At 57.7% G+C, this 11,677-nt stretch overlaps 1 protein-coding gene across 1 annotated transcript in view; it reads right to left on the bottom strand.

Annotated features, from left to right (window-relative positions):
- Nucleotides 1-11,677, bottom strand: part of TMEM132D (transmembrane protein 132D) — a 216,293-nt gene that overhangs the window by 197,465 nt on the left and 7,151 nt on the right. The window contains exons 5-9 of the mRNA XM_036220924.1: nucleotides 7,206-7,351; nucleotides 6,742-6,848; nucleotides 5,973-6,073; nucleotides 4,331-4,394; nucleotides 1,448-1,807 (exon numbers count right to left, since the gene is read on the bottom strand). Coding sequence (XP_036076817.1) covers nucleotides 1,448-1,807; nucleotides 4,331-4,394; nucleotides 5,973-6,073; nucleotides 6,742-6,848; nucleotides 7,206-7,351 — 778 coding nt within the window. The remainder of the gene's footprint in view (nucleotides 1-1,447; nucleotides 1,808-4,330; nucleotides 4,395-5,972; nucleotides 6,074-6,741; nucleotides 6,849-7,205; nucleotides 7,352-11,677) is intronic.

The following is an 11,677-nucleotide window of genomic DNA, read 5'->3' as shown; positions in this document are numbered from 1 at the left end:
TTGCTGCACCTTTCTGAACAAAACCTTGTCACTGCCGGCAGCAGAACAGAGAAGCCTATTCTTACTACGAAGCCAGGTGACAACCAGTAACGAGCATGCCCGGGGGCACGCGTCTGCGGGCGGCCACGCCTGGGGACCGGGGTTTGTGAACCTCGGGTCTGCCTGGGCTGGACCCGCGGGACCCGCCGGCCTCATCCTCGGTTTCTCGTGCACGTCGCGGATCCCGGAAGCTCTGGCCCTCGGACTTGCTCTAACTCATGATCAGGAGACGGGATCCCGTTACAACCGCACTAGAAAAGACGGAGTGGCATGCGTGAGGGGGAGGGGCACGGTGAGCCCAGGTCCCCTCCCTAAGTCACAGCAGCACTGAACCCCATCTGTCACCGTCTCGTTCTGCTGTCAGATCCGAGGCAGGGACGCCTCGCGGAACCTGGAGGCCCAGGGAGAACAGCGAATGCCCGTGACTGAGACTCTGTGCGTGACCACCGGCTCTGAAGTTTCTAGGAGGGAGCTCATCTCGAACATCTCAGAAAACCCTGTTTACGGGAACATGGGGACACACGCTGGAGCCTGCTAGGGATCCACTTTGCTCCTAACACATTTCTCTGTGGGAACGAGGCGCTGGGAGGGGCGAGGGACCACACACACACAGAGTCCTGCTCAATGACCGGAAAGACTCGCTGGCACTTCCTACAATCTCCCCTGAGCATCAGATAATTTCTCTTGCAGGAATCAGCGCCCTGAGCTTCCAAAGCGGCCTTCCAGTGACAGGCAGGGAGGTTGACAGACCAGAGGGGGGCAGATGAGGAACCCCCTAGTCCTCACAGCTTCAGGTCAAGGTCCCACTGTGACAGCTCAGGTGAGGAGTTAGGGGTGGCCGACCTGCATGGACGCGAAGCCCCGGAGGGTGAGGGGCGAGGACCAGCGGGGAAGCACCTGGCCGGCCGTCCCCCAGCTAGCCAATGCCGAGTCTGCAGCAGCCTCTCACGCCTCCGTAGCCTTCCCGCACCGAGGGGCGCGCTGCGATTATGTCCTAGCGGGTCAACGCCAGCAGGAAAAGTCAAGTCCAACACCCAGGCCCCTTGCAGGTCATTCCCGGCGCCTCCCGGACACCCAGCTCAGCCCTCCCCGTGGCCGCCTCCCCCTCCCAGGGCCCCCTGCCTTACTGAAACGCTCGCCGTGGACGGGGCGACTTTCCCCGCGGTCCCTCTGCAGTCTCACTGGGGCCTCGCGCCCAAGTCCCCCCACCCCCCGGGAGGTACCTGCGGCAAAGGGGCCGCGCTGACCTGGCAGCCGCACGCGCGCGTGCACACACACACACACACACACGCCACACACACCCACGCCCTCGCTCCCGGCTGCCCCCCCCCGTCCCCCCCCCCCCCGCCCACACACTCACTCCCCGCAAAGTTGGTCCCGGGCCGGAGGTGGCGCGGCGACCCCTCACCTTTGGAGAACAGGGCAGCCAGGCTGATGAGCACGGGGGGCCAGTGGTGCCACGGGGTCCCCATCTCGGACGGGCGCACCCTGGAGAGCGGGGCGCAGATCCTCTGCTCCCCGGCGCCGTGTGCGCGAAGCCGCAGTCGCGGAGCCCCCGGAGGCGGGCGCGGGGCTGGGCGGCGAGGCGGTGCGCGGCTAGGGGCGCGAGCAGCCGCGGGGCCCTGCGCGCCCCCCCTGCCAGTCCATGGCCGGCCGGGCGACCGCCGCGCCGCCCTGGAGTTGCCCTCCGCGTCCGGCAGGCAGACCCCACCCCCGCTCGGCCCCACCGGGACGCTGTTATTTTCGTCCACGCGGATCTGGCCCCTTCCTGTTGACCCGAGCGTGGACCGGCCCCCAGTTGGCCCAAAAAGGGCGGCTCCGGGAGCGCGGGGACGCGGCCGGGCTAGAGCGCGCGGGCGGCGGGGCGGCGGGGCTGCGGCGCCCGGGACGCGGGCGGAGGCGGTGCGGGGGCCCCCGGCCGGGCGGCCGGACGCACGCGGCGGCGCGGGGCGCGCGGGCGCACGGCCCCCATCCCGCCCGGCCGCGCTCGGGGGTTCGCGCGCGCCGGCGCCGAAGTTTGGCGACCGCAGCCCCCCGCGCCGCCCGGCCCGGCCCGGCTCGCGGGCCCCGGGCGCGCTGGGCGCACGGCCGGCGGCGGAGACGCGGGGCCCGGCGCGGGGAGGCGCGCCGGCCGCGCTCGGAGGAGGACCCGCCGCTCCCCCGAGACTGCGTCCGCACGCGGGCGAGCGCCACCGTGCCCCGCGCGGGTCGGGGCTTCGCCTTGAAATTGGTCTTTAAAAAAAAAAAAAAAAAAAAGCCCCACCCTTTGGGAGTGACAGCTGTGAGCCCCAATCCGCAAAGTAAATCCTGCGTCCCCTGCTCGGCCCCGCATCCTCCCTCCCCCACCCCTCCCGCAAGTGCGGAGGGGCGGGGCTGCCGGGGGAAGGCGACACCGGACAGCTGGAGGAGCTGCCAACAGGTGGCCTTGCGCCTTCCGGTCTCCTCAAACCCCAAGCCGAGGGTGTCTAAGGCTCCTGGCCTGTCAGTAAACCCAAAGACCGCCTCGGCGGGTCCCTCCCCCGCACTGGTCGTCCCCAACAATCTCTGAGCAGCGGGGCCTCTGACGTGCCATCTGAGGGTGACGAAGCACCCCGCACCCCATCCCGAAATGACCACCAGGTCTGTGATCCTGAAAGAATTCCCACTTGCCCCCTCGCTGGCCGGACTGGTACTGGGAATGGCTGCACGAAGGGCCGGCTGGCCTTGAGATAAAAGACAAGGTTCCTCCTTTGTACCTTCCTGAATCCCTAATTAAGACACCTCGGAAGCCAGGATCACTGAGCAGCCTGTGATTCAGCCCAAGGGCTCTGCTCCGTGGGAGCCTTTGCTTTAACCAGATCAAAACTCAGAGGCGGGAGGCGGGAGAGCATTCTGCATATTTGAAGCACCGTTGTTACCCAACAACAACCGACCGAGTCAGGTGCAGGCACCCCAGGAAGCAGGCACCCCAAGAAGCAGGCCCCGTCTGGCCTGGCCAGGGAGAATCAGACGCCTCATTCTCACGCCCGGGGTGGTGATAACTCAGCCCAGGCTCAGAGCTCGTAGCTCACAGAGGGCAGAGGAAGAGGAAGCAAACGCAGTTCTGAAAGACCGGCTTTCTGTTTGCCCTGAGACGTGTCCTCCCTTACTCTTACTCACTTTTCTGAACGCACGTCGGCCTGTTTTTCTTTTTTTTTATTTCTTAAACTTCTGCCTGTTCGTTGTATCCCCTATAAAATTCTCAAGCGTCAGTGTGTCAAAGCACCTGGGAGATCGTGTGTTTCAGGAAAGCCTGGGCAGGTGTCAAGGTCACCTGGCAGGGCGAGCCTGCAGCTCCTCTGGTTCGGGCGGGGTTCAGGGGTCTGGTCCCTGACCGGCTGGCTCCACGAGACGCTGGGCCGCGGGCCTTGTGCGCCGCCAGCCTGGTCCCTCGCGTGCCTTCTCCTGGCCCGACGCAGAGCCAGAGTCTGCACGAAATGCTGACGCCCGGCTGCCAGTCACTTCTCATGTGAAAGTCTATTTTTAAAACATTTCTCAAACACATCAAGTAGGACTGAACGGTCCCTGTTCTTCACTAAAGACAATCATTTCATATTTTCTAAGTCGACTGACACCTTTCTCCCCAGAATTATGATCATCAGATGCCTTCGGTGGGGCGGGGGGAGGGAGGCATGGGACCACCAAACACCTCTCTGCTTCTTTAGAATAAACGGTGGCCGACAGCTTCCCAGCTGTTGCCCAGTGTTAAGCAATTTCCTCATCATGCATCCTTGGCTGGACAAAACTGTTCCTACTCTTCGGGGTGGAAGCTTTTCGGGGGCTGCAATGCCAGATACCTGATCGGCGACTAAAATAGGATGTGAGAAGGGCTTGCAGGTCCCCGGTCCCCGGTGTGCCGCTCTGGCTAACACATGCGCTTCCACTGGGTGGTCAGCACCACGAACCGCGGGGGAAAGTGGTGCCCCAGGACACCTGGGGAGGCCCGAGGCCTGCTGGGTCCTTGGCCGCATCCCGAGTCTCTGGGACAACTTCCCTCCTGAAGCTCCGGCCCTGCCTCTTTCAAATTAACTGTAAGAAATCTGCTTTCCTTCAAAAACGTGTGTTTCATCTGCAGGGCCATAAATCAATTTGTAAGCCTAATTTTGTCAGTAATTAAATAGTGCTAATTGTCCGTGCTGCAATCGGTGGGCTTTTACGCGAGGCAGTTTGAATGGTTGTCTTTGAGGAAAACAAATCTTCCATGCGGCAGGTCCTAGAGATGTCAGCTCTGCTCGGAGCTGGCGGGGCTGGGGACGAGCCCCCCGGAGCTCACTCACGGAGCTGTGCGAGGCGCTGCTGGGTGCTCGCTGCAGCCGAGGAAGGCAGAGCTGCTGCAGCTGAGGGGTTCAGAGCAGGTGGAGGAGAAGCCGGGGTCCTGGGTCAGAGATGCAGAGGCAGGGCCTGGGGGTCGGGGGTGGGGGGGAGGGAATCGGGAAGGCAGAGCAGGGCCACACGTGACGTTCCAGTGGCACCCGAGAGGCTGGGGACAGGGCGAGCACGTCATGTGGGGCCATGCCGGCTTTCCTCCGCAGCGTCAGGGCTGCCCAGTCCACTCAGGACCCTCCGTTCGCCCCTCCCAACGGGCACCAGCTGCGCAGCGGCCACGCCCGCCCTGCCCCCACTGGCTGCGCTATTCTCCAGGCAGGGGAAACAGGGCAGTGGGGTGACCAGCACCCAAGTCCAGGCTACAAATGGACATCCACTTGACAAGGTGTCACACTTCTGGTGACCGGGCCAGTTTGGCGCACCTGCCTCTGTGACTGGTGACAGCCATCAGTTTCCAGGGTGGTGGCATGAGGCGGGCCTGCCTCTGCTGGGAGGAGCTGTCCACACACAGCCAGGAGGAAGGCGGGGTGTCCACCCCAAGGCTTTACCCAGGGTCCGCCTCCCAGGGAAAGACCCCACCCCCGCCTGGTTCTGCAGCGCCCTTGGCCACAGACGAAACACGCGATCGTAGGGTCTGAACCACCACCTGATGGTGAGCCTGGCACTTCAGAAGAGCAATTTGCTTTTCTGAGCCGAGCACCCCACAGGTTTGACGTCTTTTGGGCGTTTAAAACGAGCGTTTCCAGTGGACTCGAAAGGCCGGGTTCTTACGTGGCGGGCGCCTTGTCCAGGAGAGCGTGAACTACCTGCCGTGCGGTGTTCACGTCAGACCACACATCCCGGGGGGTGCTGAGGAGCCTGGCCCCCGTGTGTCCAGAAGAGTGTCTTCAGAAGTGGCACCGGGGAGGAGCGCGTGGTGGCCTTCGAGGTAGAGGCTTCATCCAGCAGTGTGAGTTTGCCAACGCCAGCAAGCCAGGCAGCGGGCCAGCTGCCCCGTGCGAGTGAGAACAGCTTCAGGGCCGAAATGCGAGGACGTTCTCAGCGGCCCGATTTGGAAGCTAGTTAGGGTGCATCAGGGAATAAATGGAAATAATCAGGCTGGGAATACCTCTGGATTAGGACTCTTCTTCCTTCAGAATAAAAGTCCGCTAAGAAAATCACCTGCAAGCTACAGTTCCTCACACGCGCCGGCTCCCTACGTGGCCCCGAGGGCTCTGCTGTGGTTTCGGTGATGGAGGCGTGACACCCTGCCCCGTCTCCTCACTCCGCAGATGCGTTGGTCCCATCAGAATGTAGGGCCCCCCTCCACGTGATCGCAGGTGTCTCTTAAAAGATTATTGCTAACCATTCCTAACACCAGCTTTTCATTTTGATTTGCTTGGTGTTGAAACTGGTCAACTGGGAGTAAATGTGATCGAATAGGATCAATTCTTTGTAAACTGACTTTTGACGTATCCCATGAGAGGTGTCCATCTGCGAAAAAGTGACAAGTGACCTCGGCGAGCTCTCGGGGTCACTGGAGGGGGCCAGACGCAGTAGCACAGTGCTGTCACTGGAGGGGGGCTTCAAAGGGTCGTTTAAACTGCTACCCCAAAATAGCAAAACGTGCGGCCCTGCTCAATGCCATCTGCGCTGTTCGATGCCTCGATCAGGTCGAAGAGCAGCACCTGGAGGTGGCGCTCCCTCAGACCTGTCGTTGGCACAGCCAGTGGGGCACTGGCAACCTGTGGTCCTGGGCACCAGGCAGCTTGGGACCAGCGCCTGGTCTGGCAGCATCTGTGGTCCTGCAGCGACCCCTAGTGCCCAGGAGGTGGACGCTCAAGACACCCGTTTTTCCATCCCAGAAGAAATGAGTTGACCTCTCCTCCTCCCATAACCAAAGGACACAAGTCGGGTTTTACTTAGTTAAACTCTATTTTTAAACACTGGGCATGTTTCCTATGACATCATTTTAACAAACAAAGGAAGTGACCGAGCCCATGCATGTCACCTAAGGAAGTCCTGTGGTCTGGGGTCGGTCCCGTGAAACGGGGGTGGCAGGGGCACGCGCGCCCTGGGCACCCTCAGGAGCACTCAACCTGAACTTCAGTGGCTCTTTGCAACCGGCCACGCCACCGACCACGTGTGGACGAGGACGGGCACCCGCACTGGTTACTCGGGTGGATGATCCTGGGTGCTGTGGCCTCCTCCGCCCACTCGTGTCCTCTGCCCCGCTCTCCCCAGGGACACCCGGGCACCTCCGGCGGAGGCAGAAACACTGGTTAAGGCGCTGTGTGAGGAGGGGCTCCGAGCCGGGGGCAGCCTGCGTCCTGCTTGGAAGAAGAGCACTGGACGTGGCTGGAGACATGCTGGACGGACCAGGTCGGCGCCGGTCACTGTGTGGCTCAAACCCCTCGGGCTCCATCCCACTCAGCGTGAAGCCGAAGTCCCCAGCACACCGCACATGGTCCACGTGGGCCGCCTCGCTGGGCACAGCCAGACCCCTCCCCCCCGTCGCCTCCCACACGCGAGCGGGGCCCTGACGTGGCCAGTGCCCTGGGGGGTTCTCCCCGTCTCTGCTAATGTTGCTTTATTACAGACACTGCCCCTGGATGGAGTCTTGAAATGGCGACCCCATCGACCTCCGTCCTCTGACCCCGTACTGTCACCCGCCCTGAAGCACCGTGTCGCTTGCCGTCTGTCCCCCCGGCTAGAGCGCAGCTCCCCAGCAGCCCAGCTCTGTCTCCCTGCTCACCACTCAGCTGTCATTGCCCCGACGCTGCAGGGAATTAAAACCAATTTATGTTTTAGCAAATTAGCGCGTTAATGACTTCTGCCCTCACCTTCCCGTCGCCCATCTGAAACAGCGTGTGACGAGGGTGGCCTGGATGCCACACACCAGACTTTCAGTAGAACTTTTCCGGTCCGCTTCAGGAATGTGAACACTGAACTCGAACTCGGGGCCCAGTCCGTCGGACCACTCGCTTTGCTGGCGGGAGAGCAGAGGCTGAGAGACTCCGACCCGCTGACGGTCATCCTCTTTTTCCAATTGTGAGAGAATTAACATGAAACTCACAGCAACTGATTATTTCCTACTCTCCTGCCCCCCAAGGCCGTCTTACAGCAGTGAGTCAGGGTGGTTAGAGGGAAGCCTCTGCTCGGGTTTGAACTAACAGCTGTGTGACCTTGGCCAAGTTACTTAACCTCTCTGAGCCTCAGTTTCCTTAATTTAAAAAATATAGACTATACTATCATCTGACATGTCAGGCTGTTACGAAATGGCTCGAGGGCATATGTATAAAGTACCTCCATGGTATCTAGGATATAGTTAGCATTAAAAAAAAAAAAGCACTCTCATTAGTCACTGTTTTCTACAGGATCATAAATGAGTTTTTCAAAATGCTGTCTTTTCCTTAGTCCAGTTCCCAATTTCTTGGGCTTCTGCAAGGTCAAGGCCAGAAACAGACTTTCTTAGCGTGATGTTAATTTGTCTCCATGGAAATCGGAATCATAAGCATAAGTCTTGTTGGCACATCAGATCTCTAAAACCACCCGTAATCAAGAAGTCAGAGAAACAGTGCCTCCCAATCAACTTCACTCAACTTGGAGTTTAAAATAACAATCTCGCTCTTTTTTTGTTAAAGTTTTTCTTCCTGCATAAAAAAATCCCAAGGCTTGGGGAGACAAAAAAAAAAAAACACACAAAACACCTTATGCAATTGCAAATTTTCCATGATGAAGCATCTGCAAGTGTCTCGATTTTCCATTCTGGTGCAGGCCGTCAGGGGAAAACGCTGACTGGGTTGCAACCCACCGTCGCGTCGCGTTTTCGGGTTTTGTACTTGAGTTGTTTCACCTCCGAGTTCAAGTTGAGTGTCAGACTCACCGTTTTAAAACAGTGTTGCTGGGGTGTTTATGCGACTTCTGCAGAGCGGCAGGGGGCTGGAGTGGCTCGGGTGAGCTGGGAGCCGGTGGATGGATAACGAATAGCCCATAGCGAAGGCCAGTACTCGACTTCATCCGGTGATGCCGATGGCTCCCCAGCGCCCGCAAACACTCGTCCCTTCACGAACTCACCGGCAAGCGTCATTTTGCGAAGGCGGCTGCAGTGACATGTGCTCTTCTCAACGTGATCTCAGCACGCCCAACCTGAGGCAGGCCTCTGTCCCCGTGCTTTCATTCTAGATGGACTCGGGCCTCACAAGTGACCATCAGAAAAGTGATGCCGCGTGACTTCTGAGGGAGGGCAGGGAAGGCACGTCACCGTACCGGGGGGAGCCCTGTCAGTGGGCGCCATGGCTCCCCAAGGTCTCACCCCCGCCCCTAGGGAGAGAGGCGGGGCCGAGTCAGAGAGGAGGGAAGAGCTGGTGAAGCTCGGACGTCGCTGGCCTCCGTTGTTCTCTGGGCCACGCAGAGCCTGGAGCCATGAGGATGGATGACAGGAAGCAGGACGTGAAAAATGCCTGGCTCCTCAAGGTCATCCAATAAACGCCAGGTCTCCTGTTCGCCTTATCATGTTTACGTGCGGCACCCATCTGCATCGCTGACTTCTCTCAAAGAATACTGACATTCCACTGGCTTTGAGAGCGACAGGTCCAACTACAACAAGCATTAAACTCCGTTAGTTTCGCCACTGATCTGTAAGTATGCCCAATGTTAGGTCTTATGAAGAGTAGACGTCTCATTCGTTAATTGGTCAGAGAGCACAAATAACCGTCCATCCTTCCTCGTTTATCCTTCCTTGTTGGAAACAGAAAGGTTTCTGCTGTAAATGTCTTTTGTCTGCCAATACCGAGTGGTTTTTTGTTCTCCAGCTCCCTGCACTGTATCTTTTCCCCACGGCCTATGGAGATCATCCCCACGTAGTACCACAAGTGACCTGCTGAGTGCAGGTCTCGAGGACATGTTTAGTTTGTCATTCGTCTGATTTCTCCATGACGTTCAACGCCATCCCCTTCTTCCCCATAGTTCTATCACGGTGTTCTTTTCCTTGCCCCTTTATGATTTCTCCTTGGCATGAATCTGTGGTTTTCTTTTTCTCTACCTGCCTCTGAACTCCCCCTTCCCCCTGCAAAGAACTAGTCGTCAAACTCCGCTGATTCTTCACCTGAGTACAGAGAATTCTCTTCCACTCCGTCTGCACTGCCATGGTCCCAGCTCAGAGCACTTCCGTTTCTCGCTTGGGACTTTTCAGGAACCTCTTGGTTCTCTTCTCTGTTCATTTCCTTTTCACCCCCACACAATCGGCAAACGACGTTATTAAAATACAAATCCGATCGCGTTCTTCTCCCCTAAGCTCTGTTATGGCTTCCTAATGCTCTCTGGACGATGCCTCGACCATTCAGCGGAAGCTTGTGTCTGGCTGGACATAGCTTGAGTGTGGGCTAGACACAGCAACCCGCCTCTAATGACTAGGACATGGCAGAAACTCCAGCGTGTGACATCCGACAGTAGCTCTCAAAAGGCACCACGTCTCCCTCCACGATCTCACTTTCTCGGAGCACATGCTTTGAGAGAAGCTGAAATATCCCAAGAATACTTGATGAGGCTACATCACGAGGATCCGCAAACAGCTCGGAACTGAGGCCTCCTGCCGACGACCATGCATGTGAGCCACGTAAACAGGGACGCTCCGGCCTCAAACGAGCCTCCAATGCCGCGGCCCAGGTGTCATCTTGCTGGCGACCTTGCAAGGCTCTGAGCCACGACCACCCAGCTGGGCCGCTCCGGAAGTTCCTGCCCCACAGAAGCAATGGGATGGTGTGCCACCCTGAACCGGGACGTGTGAGGTTTGGTCCACAGCCATAGACCACTGACACAGCCACGATCTGCCACCCAGCAAAATCGTTTCAGAATTGTCCTGCAAGTCTTTTTCTGCATATATATTTACACCCGACTCCCTTTCCGCGAATGCAGCTAAACACTGTCTCACGGCCAGGCGTGTGCCCATTTGCCACAGCTTTTCATAGTTACGGCGATTCCAAACGTGCTGTTCCCTGCCTTCCCCAAGCCACTCACTCCCTGCTGCTGGGCATCAAGTGACTTATGGTCGTTTGCAACACACACAGGCTTGCAACGGGAGAGCAGGCGGAATGTTGGTGCGCGGTGTCTGCCTTAGTGTTCTGGGGTAAGCGCTAGAGCAAAGACGACGTGCACTCTTGTTACATGATAAGTATTTCCAACTTGCCTTCCAGAGAATTTGAGCCAGAAGTGTGCCACACTACAAATTTTCTCACGTTCTAACCAAGTTGGCGTCTTGGCCCCCAGGGGGTGTCGGCACTGTCTGGAGACATTGTCCAGTGTCACCACTAGAGGAACGGTACAGCTCGGGCCAAAGGGAAGGAGGGTCGGGATGTAGAAGCCATCCCTCCAAAGGGTTAGCCCGAAACGTCAGGGGTGGCGAGAGCCGCTGCCTAACCGAAGACGCCAGGGTGTCGAGATCTTAAATGCAGTTGAAAAGTCATATCTCATTGGTTCATATTGTTTTTTGCTTTTATGTTTGGTTTTTTCACATTTCTTTAGTCCCATTTTGTCACTTGCCTGCCCATTACTTTTCCCCATTTGTTCAATAACGTGTTGGACTTTTCGGGTGGTTGGAAAGAGTCCTTAATAAGATGTTAATGCTTTGTTGAACATCGCAAATATTTTTCCCTAACGGTTCATTAGCCTTTTAATTTTATTTATGGTCTTTGGGGCATACAGAAATTTGCTTCTGTTCTTATGTAGTCAAAACCACTGGCCGTGCAGATTCCCCCTCTGTTTCGGGCTTAGGGGGGCTGACTGCACGCTGAGGACTGACGATTAACCCCCTCGGCTTTCCTGGTTCCATCGTCTTCGATTTAACTCTTTCATCTCTCTGGAATTTATTGTTACTATATGGTGCGAGGGGAGGACGTAATTCTCTCCTACGTCAATAACCAACTGTCCCAACGCCAGCGACTAAGTCTGTTCCTCCCCTTTGGACGGAAACATACGCAGTCCCTTTAAACGCCTCAAGAGATTGGAAACAGCGTCTGGGTGATCGTGGGCATCAGGAGGCAGTGACTGGAAATTTTCACGATGCACGAACCTTGCCTTCAACACGGGAGATCATACCTGTGGACGTCGGCGGAGTGTAAGGTACCAGAAACCACCCACACCGGCGGTCAGCAGCGTAGTGTCGGCAGCTGAGCTCATGCCAGCTCGTCTGCTTTTCTACTCCTCCGTTCCCCTCACAGGTGCAAGGTCACTCATCAAAAGTAATCGCTTCGTTCCTGGTAACACACTCTTTGCTCTGTTATGGCTTGAGCCCGCTGAAATAGAATCTTCTCGTATT

Source organism: Rousettus aegyptiacus, unplaced genomic scaffold, assembly GCF_014176215.1.
Source record: "Rousettus aegyptiacus isolate mRouAeg1 unplaced genomic scaffold, mRouAeg1.p scaffold_m13_p_5, whole genome shotgun sequence".
Classification (NCBI taxonomy): Eukaryota; Metazoa; Chordata; class Mammalia; order Chiroptera; family Pteropodidae; genus Rousettus; species Rousettus aegyptiacus.
This window is presented reverse-complemented; position numbering and strand designations above follow the sequence as displayed.